The sequence below is a fragment of the Serinus canaria genome, chromosome 4 (assembly GCF_022539315.1).
Source record: "Serinus canaria isolate serCan28SL12 chromosome 4, serCan2020, whole genome shotgun sequence".
NCBI lineage: Eukaryota > Metazoa > Chordata > Aves > Passeriformes > Fringillidae > Serinus > Serinus canaria.
This window is the reverse complement of record NC_066317.1, coordinates 1,227,744-1,239,847: the sequence shown is the minus strand read 5'-3', so window position 1 is coordinate 1,239,847 and position 12,104 is coordinate 1,227,744. Positions and strand designations below refer to the sequence as shown.

Here is a 12,104-nt window from a genome sequence, read left to right as displayed (position 1 = left end):
TTAGGTTTGTACATGTTGGAACTGGGGCTGAGGGAGGAACAAGAGCTGGCTGGTGTTAGTCAACTCTTCATTTTGTACACGGGTTGTTGGTTTGTTTCCTATGTGAATTGTTTGGAAGAAATTGTCAGGTGATGTTTTGGTTGTAAATTCCACAGAGAAGCGACCCTGCTGGCTTCTCCTGCCTCACCGAGGGCTGCCCCTCAGCCTCCCTAGCACCCAGCTCCTGGGTGCGTGCACAGTGTCCTCAGACTGTCTTTGGAGGCTGTGACAGTCAGTGCAGCACAGCCACTTGGATGGCCTATTTCTGTCGAGTGATGTTAATGTGAACTGCTCAGGGAGAGGTTATTTTCTGAGAAGACAAAGCTGCTGGTCTGTCTTAGCCCTCACTGCTCTTCTAAGCTGTGCACGAGATTTTAATTCCTGTCCCATCTATTGCTTCCAAACTCATCTTCTTTTAGAATTATTATTTGTTCTCATCTTCCAAGGTGTGAGGTGAAAGCACTTCTCACTTAATCTGTGTTGATAAAATCACTTAGGTTATAAAAGACCCTTACAGTCAAGTGCAGTTGTGAACCTAACACCACTAAATCCACCACTGTGGCCCAAGTGCCACATCTCCACCTTTCCTAAGTACCTGCAGGCATGGTGACCCCACCACTTCCCTGGGCATCCTGTTCCACTGAAAAAATTTCTTCTCACACCCAACTCAGTGTCCATGTTATAAGACACAGCCTCACAGCTCTTTTGTAGGGGGTTTTGAGGTCCCACTTTCCCTGGCCATGATGGTGTAAAAAATAAAATGGTGAGTGCCCACTGTGCAGGATTTAAATTCAGCAAAGAAAGAAAACCTGCACCCTTGGCCATGTTGTGGTGCTTTCTGCTCCTCCCCACAGCAAGCAGGGCTCAGGGTTCTCTCAGATATTCTGGCATGAGATCTTTGTGGTTCAGGAGAGCACACTTGGCAGGGACAGGCGTCACTTTCCCATTCACTGTGACCCTCTCCTCTGTAGCAGGCCACGGAGTTCTGGCTCTCCCGATGGCTCTTGCAGGAGACAAAGCCTGGTCACCACTCCAGGAGCCAGCCAGGGCACTCTGCATTTCCTGGTGTCCCCTAAAGGAACAGGATTATTTATAGCCCCTGGACACGGGAGCAAAGACTCAAAGCAGCAGGAAATGCTGGCAAAGGGATGCTTCCTTCCTCCCCTTTCTCCTGTTTTATGGTCTCCCCAGTGCTAACTGCCAGTGCTCAGAAGCAGGATAAAGCTAATTATTTCTTGTGGGAAGGCCAGGAGGGGCTTGGCCCCAGGAAGGCACGGTTTGTGCCCTGAGCACCGCAGTCAGGAACACTTGTGGGTAACCTCCCTGGCAATCAGGACTGCCAGCTTAAGGGCAAAAAATGGGATTAGCTTTATTCTTGTCGGTTCTGAGGCACACAGACCTCACCTGACCAGGGCAGCCAGGAACAGAGACACTCACAGAGCTCTAAGCTCTCCTCTGCCCCTGCTATGTCAGGGCTGTTGTACCTTTCCATTGTCACACACCTGACTGATCTTACCTTCAGCCAGGTTATGTGACAAAGGGAGAAGCAAGGCAAAAAGTGCTCTCTCTTCCCCAACTCCCCACCCCAAATACCCTGCACAACACAAAAATCCCAAGCCTTACCTGACAAGGCAAAGCACCAGCAGGACTTGTCTTTAGCCTTCCCTAATAAACACACCCAAGCCTCTCAACACTTAGCTTCCTGTGCCATAAATGATGCAGTAGGTGTAGGGCAGGAATGAATCCCTCCATTATCTGTGCCCTCTCCCCTGGGGGTGCCCAGCTCTGAGCAGCTGCTGCAGTGCAGGAGGGACAGTGCTGCTGGCATGAAGGCAGCCTGTCAGCCTCCCCACAAAGAGCCTGGGATGGCTCAAATACTCCACAGAGGGCCATGGCCCTACCCAGGCTGGCTCAGCTGTTGGAGGAGCAGCTGTGCCTAGATTAGCCAGCAGGGATCACATTCCAGCACCGGAGCAGCCTTTGCCTAAGGAGGCCTCACCTGCATGGGCTGCTGCTGCCTGAGCCACACTGGCAGCACGGTCACACAGCCACAGAGCCAACCTGCCCAGGCTCCCCATTCCACACAGCATGCAGGGCTTCCTTACCTTCCGTGGGTCCTCCAGTGCCACAGCAGTCCCAGCAGGCTGTGGGGAAAGAGCGGCAGCAGACACACTCCAAGGCATTGCATGAGCACAGAGGTTGTAAGCACAAGAGACTCTTTACCAAGCTTTTTTCCTTCTTGGTCTGCCTAGCTGCAGTCAGTTGTGTTCAGTGCACTCAGGATTAAATGCCCCTGGTAACTCTGTTGGATACAGCCCTGTAAGCAGGGAAATGTTCCAGACACTGACCCACAGGCTGCCACAGGGTTTGTCACCCATACCTGACTGTGCCTGATCCTGTCTCTGGCAGTGTCCACACCTCAAGTCATGAGCACCAGGGACAGCCTGGACTTTCTCCAGTCGGGCCTAAGCTTTCTGCCAGGCTTCACCTTTCCTTCCACATCTTGTTCCCAGCCTGCCTACTCCTCACTGCTCCTCCGGTACACCAGTGCCAGCCTGCAGTGCACAGAACTGCTGAGCACGTTCTGGGAAAGCAAAGCTCTTGGCAAGAGCACAAGCCATGCCCCGAGTTCCCTGCCAGTCCCCCGTGCCCAGCAGGGAGCAGCACTCGGTGGTCAGGGATGGCACAGTGAACAGCCAACACACACTCCTTCCTGCCGGGACTAGTGCTACACCTGAGGAGCCAGACAGGGAGCACACAGTGGAGCCAGCACGGTGAGTGGAGCAGCTACTACTAAGGCAGCTTCACTCGGGCAGTCAGGCTTTGCCAGGCTCGTGTCTAGCTCAGTACCAGCTGCAAGGCCACAGTGTAAGGAGGAAAATGGCTGGATACACATCCCCTCCCTGCCCACCCCCCGCAGCACACACAGGAGCAAGCAGATTAGAGCAGGACACAGCAGAGGAAGCAGCCATTGCAAGTTTTGGTTTATTTCACTACACAGGGGGCAGAAAACAAAACAAGCCAAGCTATAGCTGTTAGCTGAACTTAATGGCTTTGACTTTGAAGTCACCCTCCACAGCCAGGTATTCAATTTTCTCCATGCCCAGCCGATTGGGGAACTTGAACTCTGCCTCGGGCAGCTTCACCGTGGCCTCAGTTTGATCGAAGGAGATGCATATCTGTGGAGAGCCATGAGAGGGAAGGAAAGGAGGAAGGAATGAATCTGACACGTCACAGTTCCCAGGCTTTGCTCACTCCCACTACCTCCAGTCTGGGCGCAGGACAGGCGAGGTGGCTGCTGCTGCCAAGGCCATGCTCAGCAGCTCAGCCTCCTCCCTTCTGCAGCTGTGGGATGAGACAGACCCAGTCTAAGTCTGACCTCAGTGCTGTTACTGCTCTGAGGTGCACAGCCTGGCCCCCAGTGGGGCACTGAGCACTGACTTGGGCATTGCAGCTCTAGACACTTCTTGGCTCTTCCCCTGGGGCTCCTTCCCCTTTCCACACTTGCCCCTTCTGCACCGCCCAGGGCAGCATTAAAAAGCTGTGCCCTTGGCCCCTCAGTGCTGGGCCTTGTGCACACCCCTGGGGCCTCACCTCAATCTTGTCACCATGCTGGAAGGGGAACTCGGCCTTCCTGTCCTCCTCCCCCCACACGCCATCCTCCTTGGAATTGCACACGATGGTGTTGACATCCCCGTGGCAGTCAAAGCGAGGGTTGAAATGCAGCATGAGGGTGTTGCTGTCCTTCCCCACGTTCACAGCAAACCTGGGCAAACACAGCCAGTGCAGAGGGGTGCCAGTGCAGCAGCTCCAGCTGCCAGTGCTGACGAGCTGAACACAGCAGGAGCTCTGGCTTCCCCCCATCAATCCATTCGCCACCTCACTCACCCTTTGGCATCAGACTGGATCTTCCCTTTGACCTTGATGCACTCACCAGGCTCAACATCCAGCTGAGTAACAACCAGTCCCTGCAGGGCCAAACCACAGGAGTTAGTCTATCCCAAGGCAAGGCTTCCAATCCTGCTTGGGCCAGGGCACACAGCAGCTCTGGCACGCCCAAACATGAGATTTGTGCTAGAGGAAGGGCTGAGTCAGGCCACCTGCCTGTCCCAGCAGCCACGGGGGTCTCCCACTCCCCAGAGTAGCCTCAGGTGACAAGGACCTGTGGTGGGTTGGCCCTGGCTGGTACCCACCAGAGCCACTGAGACACAACTGGATGGGGGGAGAAAATACAACAAAAGGCACATGAGTTGAAACAAAGACAGGGGGAGGCCACTCACTGATTACTGTCTCAGGCAAGACAAAGTCAGCTTGGGGAAAATAAATTAATTTATTACTGATTAAAATCAGAGCAGGATTATGAGAAGTAAAATAGGCCTTAAAAATGCCTATTCCCCTCACTCCTTCCTGGGCTCTTCCTCTTCCTCGTCAGTGGCACAGGGAGGCAGGGAAGGGGGAAGGGTGTTTATGCCATGCTCAAGGAGAGGAGTCTTCCCCTGCTCAGTGTGGCTCCCTCCCACAGTCCTCCCCTGTAGTGAGTCCTCCGTGTGAGCTCCAGCTCTTCACCAGCTGCTCCAACATGAGTCCCTTTCCACGGGGTCACAGCCTCCCTCGGGTATCCCCTGCTCCAGCACAGTGCTCCCAGCGCTGCAAGGGGGTTTCTGCCTGCCTGTTGACATCCGCGGGCTGCAGAGGGACAGCTGCCTCGCCACGGCCTTCACGGCAGGCTGCAGGCTGTTATCTCAGAGCCACTCCTGCCGTCCCTGATGGGCTCGGCCTTGGCCAGCACCGTGTCTGTCCTGGAGCCCGCTGGCCTTGCCTCTGCCCGGCGCGGGGGAGGCTCTGGCAGCTTCTCACAGAAGCCGCCCCGGTAGCCCCCTCTGTTACCAAAACCTGGCCGCACAAGCCCAGTACTGAGCTACTTAGCCGTGTGCCGGCCCAGGTAGGGAGGCAAACTGCAAATTAGTTTGCTTGGGCGCTGCCCCCCAGCCCCCTGACGCCATCCTTGCCCTCATGCCTGCTCCCTGCTCTGCCACACACACAGCCTGCCGAGCTCGGGGTTCCTCGAGTCACGGCACTGCTCATCCCCACGGCACTAACTCTGCCTCCTGGCTCTGGAATGCACCCGCTGCGCCCGGAGGGGTCTTTCGAGGAAAGCAAAGCTGCGGGGGCAGGGGTGGGTTAGAGTACACTGCCAGCCTGCTTTCCTCTCCTGTTGCATTAAGAGTTAACCCACTCCTGCACCCAAAAGGCATTTTTCCAGAAGCAAAATACACAGATTAAGAGGAAAAAAAGTATAAAAGAGTCTGGAAACTGTAGAGTTGCAAACGGACCCAAACCTTTAGAGTGCTTAAGACTATAAACATTCCTCAGCTTCCCCACTTAGATAACCTGCTCGAGGAGAGGAGAAGAAATACGGCTGGTCAGCCCAAACTATTCCTCCCAAAGCCATACATCAGCTTTGCATTTCCTCCCAGCTAATCCTCCTCTCCGCCTACCTCTAGCACCATCCCAGACCCCACAGGCAGCCCAGGCAGAATCCCAGTGCTGCCTGGCACAGCGGCCCGGCTCGCAGGCGGCACTCACTTTCTCCATGCTGCAGGCACCGGTCCCGGCAGGCGGAGCAGCCCCGAGCCCCTCTCCCGGCACGGAGTGACGCAGCGCCAGCCTCCGGCAGCTGATCGCCCCGGCCAGGACCATCACATGGTCGGGGGGGACGAGCAGAGGGGATGGATAATCGCAGCTGCTGGGGCCCGAGATTCCCGGCCATTTACAGGGGGAGACCTCTCTTGATCCTGTTCTTTGCAGGCAGCCTGTGTATGATTTTAAGAAGATTGCTTGCTCCTGCGTGGTCCTTGCTGTAAGCTCTCCTAGCTGCTGTGCGGCGCCTGTTTGCTCCGATGCCAGGAGCCGGAGCGCTGCTCCGTGCCAGGAGCCAGGTGGCTGGTTTTGTTCGGCGATCTGTGTCTAAACTCAGGGTTGGGAGTCCTCGTGTTCTGCTGCCAAGTGGCTGCCTCTGTGGGTACGGGTGGATGTGCTCTCCCAGCCCAGCCTGGTGGGAGACCCTGGGTACAAAGCCTCGCTGCTTGCAGTTAAATGAACTCTGAGGGCTTGGTACAGCCCGTGTCAGCATTTCGACAGTGCCTAAAAGGTTAAGGATGGTGGTGTGGGACTCTAAGTAGATGTGAGAATTCAGGCTGCGGCTTTTGAAAAGTAGCACGATCTCGCTGGTTCCATTCCAGTTGCAAAAGGCTCCGGAGGGAAAAGAGAAATGCTTTGTTAGGGGAAGAAGAGGCCGGGCAGGGCTATGTGCAGCCGGCAGGACGGAGAGGAGGCTGCTATCCCCGAGGGTGCCCAGCGCCTGCCATTCCCCATCCCTGTGCCCCCAGAAAGCACCGAGCATGACTGCCCCGAGGGGCTGTGCAGGGCAGGCAGGTGAAGGGGCGGCGGCTGCAGTGCTTGGTGGGGCCGTGTCCCCGGATCGGCTTGTACCTTTACCGTGGGCTTTAGCTGGGTCCTCGGGACTCTGTGCCTCAGTTTCCCTGAGGCCTGAAGTGATGCTAATGACACGCAGCTTCCCTATCCTGCCTGTAAACCCGCAGCGAGAGCTGCTCTGTGAGCACAGCCTGCTCCTTGGTGGCTGAGCCGTGAGCAGCCTGCGAGGTATTTGCTTGCAGGTCGCTCTTGGGAGGGCTGCACCGGGCACCTCACAACACAGAGCAGCAATCTGTGGCTGGGTGCTGGTGGGAAACACGCTGCCCTGCAAGAGGCTGCTGGAACTTCATTAGAGCTGGCACAGGAACAGCATCCTGCCCCAGATATCCCCCACACCCATTTCAGAACATTCCCGTGGCGTTTCAGCAAAGCTGAGCTGCGTTTGGACTACAAAGTCACAAGCTCAGATTGCAGCCCTGTGACTGGGGTGCATAGAAGAGGACAAAAGGCTGACTGAAAGTGCTGTAGGGAAAATCCTGCACATGCCTTTACCTCCAGCTAACTCCCTGGCACACACAGGAGCCATCCAGAAGTCAGGGGCTGACTGTGGGAGCGGAGTTCATGCAGGCAGCAAATGAGAGCACTGAGAGCAAGCCCCCTCCATGGAGAGTTTGAAGAAATCCCAGCTAATTCCACCTTAAGTTAGCCCCATCCTCCAGCGGTGTTAGCCAGGATCACGTGTTAGAGACAGGCTTTAGGCGCCTGCTCTCTGAGCCGAGTTACTGTGCAGTTGTTCCCCTGGTCACTGGCACATGGGAGGGATTGAGCAAATTCTGTTTGGTCAGTTGGGTTTGCCTATTTGTTTTCCTTTCAGCCCTGTGAAATCCCTGGAGACTTCTCCTCTCCCCAGGGTGCTGGGCCCTCTGTCTCCCGAAATGTGCGTTTCATGTGAGCTGCTCTTCTGGCCTGAAGTTTCCTCCTCTGACCCTTCAGACAGTGAATTACCTTTCTAATAACACAGGGAGACTGCTCTGTTTGTTTTCCTTGAGTGCTCTGCTCTGGCAGCCTGGTTGGTTTAGCAGCAAAGCCTTTGTCTTTAAAGCACTCCTTGTCGTGAGCCTTGTGATAGCAGCAAGGCGTTTGTTCTGGGGCTACAAGGCTGAGTTGCCTCACTGTCCTGCGTCTTTCTTGGGATTAAGTGGGAGAAAAAGAGAGGGCACAGTGGCCCTTGAGAGGGCAGGCTGCAGAGCAAGGCCCCACTGGCCAATCCCGCCCATCAGGGATGATCCCAGCCTCCCTGCACAACGCGGAGCAAAGCTCACCTTGCACCTCCCGCAGGGAGGGACTCAGTGCCCATGCACCCACAGCAGGCAGGCCGAGGTTTGGGGTGTGTTTCCAAGGCCTGGGGGAGAAAGGGAGAGGCACTGCCCTGTGCAAGCCCCTCTCACTCCCCAGATCCAGCAGGGGATGTCCTGAGAAGAAACCCTGGGCAGCAGAGCCCGAGTGAGCCCCACCTGGGTTGTTACAAGGGCTTGCAGTCAGTACAGGCCCCCAGAGAGAGCAGCAGGGCACACACAGTGCAAGTGTTGTTCCTATTTCGGGCATCACAATTCTCCACCTGCTTTGGGACAAGTGTTGCACCCGCCTGGCAGCTCTGGCAGAAGCTGGGAGACAAGAATCATCTCCTGCTCATCCAGAGGAGGATGATGCACCGAGGAATTTTTGACTCTGGGGACAATTAAGGCTGGCCTCCCAGTGCTTGGCCTTGTAGGCTTGCTTGTGGGTACAGGGTCCTGCCCAGCACCAGGTCTCCAGCTCAAACTCTTCATTCACCTTTTGGTTTGCACAGGCTGAAGAAAGACACCTGGCCAGTCTGATTTCCTTGCAACTCCCTAGAAACGTCCCAGATTTGCTTTGGAAGCAAAGGGCGCAGCATGCTGAGTGATACTCTTTTTATTCTCCTGTGGGAAAATATACACCCTAGCCATTGGCAAAGTCGTATCCCTGGCTAATCAGTGCTGTCATTAGAGGTGGCTTTCCTGTGGTTTGGGGAGGTCTGCGGGCACACCCAGCTGCTGGCTACCTCAGGGAACTGGGTGTGACCCGGGCTGCGGAGCCCTGCTGGCTCCTCCCTGCCCCTGCCTGCTCTGTGGTGTACGGAGCCCACACTCACTGGGGGTTGCTGGGGTGACACATCCCGAGTGGATCATGGCTGCAGCTGAGGAGGCGCCCCCACTTGCTGTGGAAAGAGAGAGCAGAAGCTTTCTCCTCCTTTGGAGAAGGCATCCAGCCCCGAGGCCAGCACAGCAGTTCTGTGCATGCACTGCCCTGGGGGAGCACCACTGCTTCAGCCACTGCCCCTCAGTCACTGACACTGACCAAGCAGCGAGAGCTGCTCCAATGCAAGGATTCTGCTGCTAGAATAATGTCAGGTCAAACCCCTCACCCTTTCCTAGTGTGAGAGAAAGCTTGCAGTTTGCCTTAGGTTAGGGTTTGTTTTTTTGCTTTCTTTGGGGGAGGTTTGTTCTTGTCTCTGTGAGTTCATTCTCGGTGCATCAGGCAAGGGCTGCATCTTTTTCTCACGCCGGCTTTAGGGAATATTTGTGTCAATACTGTCTGGATGGGATTCTGTTCTCAGCAATAGCCCCTGGTTACTCTTACAACCTAAATATTATTCTGTTACAGCATAACAGATATATACATTGCATTTCTATATACACTCACAGGCTGTCCTCTCTCTTGCAATATCTGGGGACTTGAACTTAAGCAATCCTCTGCTTCTTCTGTTGAAGTGTCTGGTTCTCTCTGTTGCTACCACAGCCCATTAATTTGTCTCATCTGAGAAGTCTCTGCCTTTTTGCTTGGGTAGTCATGACCCCCCCTGAAGAGTTTAGTTGCACAGAGTTTCCCTGGGCCCTTCTGCAGAGCTGGCTAAAACAATGTTCTCACCACCATGGTGCCTTCCAGCCCTGTGCTATCCTTGGGGGAAACCCTAGGGCTCAGCTGGATACCACAGAGGAACGGAGCCAGACTCCCAGGAAGAAGCTTTAGCCTGCTCTTGAAAGACTCAAGGAGCCCCAGTCCAGTGTGACAGGAGGGTGAGAGGCCCTCCCAGAGCCTGCTGGCACTCAGGCTCCCAAGGCACTGCCTCAGAGGGAAGTTTGTGCCAGGAAGATTCAGTCTGCACTGGATACCAGCTGGGGTTGCGTGGCCACACTACAGCGTTTTTATCCCTGAGGGCTTCCTGATTCCAGCTTTCCCTGCATTAAAAGGGAAGCACCTCTATTCCAGGTTAATTATAAATTAAGTTAATTATAAAGAACTTCGTGGACTGTCACAAAGTGATGAAAGGAGTTTGCTGATTGTGTCACTGGAATTTAAAGTATGTCTCCTCATTTTATTTCCCTCATTAACATTGACCCAAGCTGATAATCTGTGTGTTTCTCTCATCTCTCAGTGGATTAGATTCAACTAGAGCAAATTGTTAACTACCTAGGAGAACTGGGCCTTTGTTTTGTTGGGCTCACTTCACTTTGGCACCTCCCTCCTTCACCTTTTAAGTGTGAGGGTGGCAAACACCTCTCCTCAAGAGTTTACTGCCCCATCTGAAAGGAGCTGCTTGCATTTGCTCCTCCCTGGATGTCCCTGCTGCTCTAAAATTAAGAATCCAGGTCCATCTTTCCCTGGGGGTCAGAGCTCTTGGGCAGCTGTTGCAGTGGGAACTCCTTGCAGACCCCACGGGTTAGTGACCCTTCCAGTGTTTTCCTTGAGGTCTCTCAACTCGGGCAGCGCCAAGCACTCGTTTTTCTTAGCAGCACAGCTGTTTACTTTGCATCTCTGGCTGCACTGCAAACTTCTGCAGCAGGGAGCAGACCCTGGAACGCTTCTCACTGGGATGTCACAGCAGGATGGCAGCTCTTCCCCAGCCTTAGATATTCCTGTGGTCTAGCCCCAAGCAATCTGGGTTTGATTGGCACCTCATGATCAGCTGCAAAGGGACTTGTGGGGGGGCTGAAGATGGGGACCTATGGATTTTCCTGTCCCTCACCTGCTGAATGAAACCTGTCCAGGCCTTGAAGGTGTCCACATGGTGAGAAAAGGTAAAATGGAGTGCAGCTGCCTTGCCTTCCACAGGGTAACTCCAGCAGTAGAGCTGGTTAGCTGGGTCTGGACCCCATGTGAGTGAAACAAGGTGTCAGTGAAAAAAGGATCATCTCTAGAGCGAGCCTTCTGGGCAGTTTTCATCTTGAGTGGAGGTGTCTGCACCAGGCTGGCAGTCTAGCCTTTGTTTTGTTTCTTCTTCATAAATCTTCTTTTAGCACATCGTGCCACCCGTAAAGTTTAAGCTCCTGGGGTTTTGCCAAGTAACCTGGAATGCTCTTCTGGAAGATTTGCTGCATTCCAGGCCACAAGACTGCATCCATGTTGTCATAGCAGACACATCCAGGACACAGTAGACACATCTGTTGGTCCTTTTATTTTATCTCCTAAGGATTGCAAGGCTTGATTTTCCTTATGCTGCTCTGATTCTGCAAAACCTGCAAGGCGGAGATTTTCCTTGGACTGAAAGACTGTGAAGCAGTTTCTTCTTCTGGGGCTCTAATTGGTGGAGGAAAACCCCTCTCAGTGACTTTGGACAGGGTGGGACCAGTGTCCACAAAAGCATTTCAGCAACCTTAGGTTAGACTGGTTTAACAGAGCTCTTTTCTAGCCTGACATAGCACACAGAGCATGCCAGGATGGCTTAGAAACTCAAGCCATCTGGAGTTCTTTTCCACAAAAACATGTGTGTGCCAGAATTGGTCTCCTTTGAGCCACCCACAGTGAGGAGGGATTGTATTTAGGCTGGCTCAAGTTTCTTGAATTCAATTTTAGGCAAGAGAAAATGGTCGGCAAGTATTTGGAAAATGCCTTGGAAAGAGCATGCTGATTAAAAATGTAACAGTCTTTGAAGGAGCATTAACACTGTCCATTCTGAGCCACGAGACGCTGCAGAGCCATCAAAATGGTGAGACATGGGGAGAAATTCCTTCCCCTTCCTGCCACCTTCTCCCCCAGTGATTTGTCAGCCAGGTTTAGGGCTTACCTGAAATGAGTCATGAGGACTCCTTTAGTTCACAAAGCAGCTCTGAACTTCTCTGGCTGTTGAGGTGCAAGAAACAAAGAGGCACTCAGGTTTGAGACTGATGTGCTTTTGTACAGTCTAGCAGCTGTAAAAAGTATCAAGTGCAGGAAGGTCATTTGGCTGTCTCCCATTATTCATGAGGGGCCATTTCAAAGGGCAGCATCTCATCTGATAGGTGAAGGGGAAGGCCCCAGTTAGAAATATTCACACACAAATTTGGAAATACATTTAGAAGTGGCAGGTGAGTAAGTTCTGCTGGAAAGCAAGAGCATCATTCCCAAGCACTGTGGGCAGATCAGAAACCCTGCTGCTAACCCCACTGAAGGCTGTGGTGATCCTGGCTGGATTCATAAAAGGATTCTGGCACAGCGTGGTGAAACGAGGCAGTGGTTCAGAGCCCTGCAAGGAAAGGCAGGGGGCATTTTTCATCCTGACAGGAAGGATTGGGAGGATGTGAGCAATGGCAAAGCCCCAGCCATGCCTCAGGCCCAGGAGAGGGCACAAA

The 12,104-nt window shown here is 53.8% G+C and overlaps 1 protein-coding gene across 2 annotated transcripts; it reads right to left on the bottom strand.

Moving 5' to 3' along the window:
• Positions 1–3,006: 3,006 nt before the first annotated feature.
• LOC103823432 (16 kDa beta-galactoside-binding lectin) lies at positions 3,007–5,976 on the bottom strand. Of its 2 annotated transcripts, none has more exons than XM_009098504.4 (4): positions 5,626–5,976; positions 3,928–4,007; positions 3,634–3,805; positions 3,007–3,218 (listed from the first exon to the last, which is right to left on the bottom strand). In XM_009098504.4, exons 1-4 carry the CDS (start codon positions 5,737–5,739, stop codon positions 3,075–3,077), a joined length of 510 nt encoding a protein of 169 aa, XP_009096752.2. In that variant the 5' UTR covers positions 5,740–5,976; the 3' UTR covers positions 3,007–3,074. The 2 variants fall into 2 exon arrangements, with proteins under 2 accessions (XP_009096752.2, XP_018779090.1); XM_018923545.3 differs by having other exon boundaries at positions 5,538–5,652.
• Between the last annotated feature and the right edge of the window lie 6,128 nt (positions 5,977–12,104).

Coding starts and splice junctions, on each gene's coding strand:
- LOC103823432 (XM_009098504.4), bottom strand. CDS start 5,739: ATGGTCCTGGCCGGGGCGATCAGCTGCCGGAGGCTGGCGCTGCGTCAC. Junction 4,008..5,625: donor GTGCCTGCAGCATGGAGAAA/GTGAGTGCCGCC, acceptor TTGGCCCTGCAG/GGACTGGTTGTTACTCAGCT. Junction 3,806..3,927: donor ATCCAGTCTGATGCCAAAGG/GTGAGTGAGGTG, acceptor GTGTTTGCCCAG/GTTTGCTGTGAACGTGGGGA.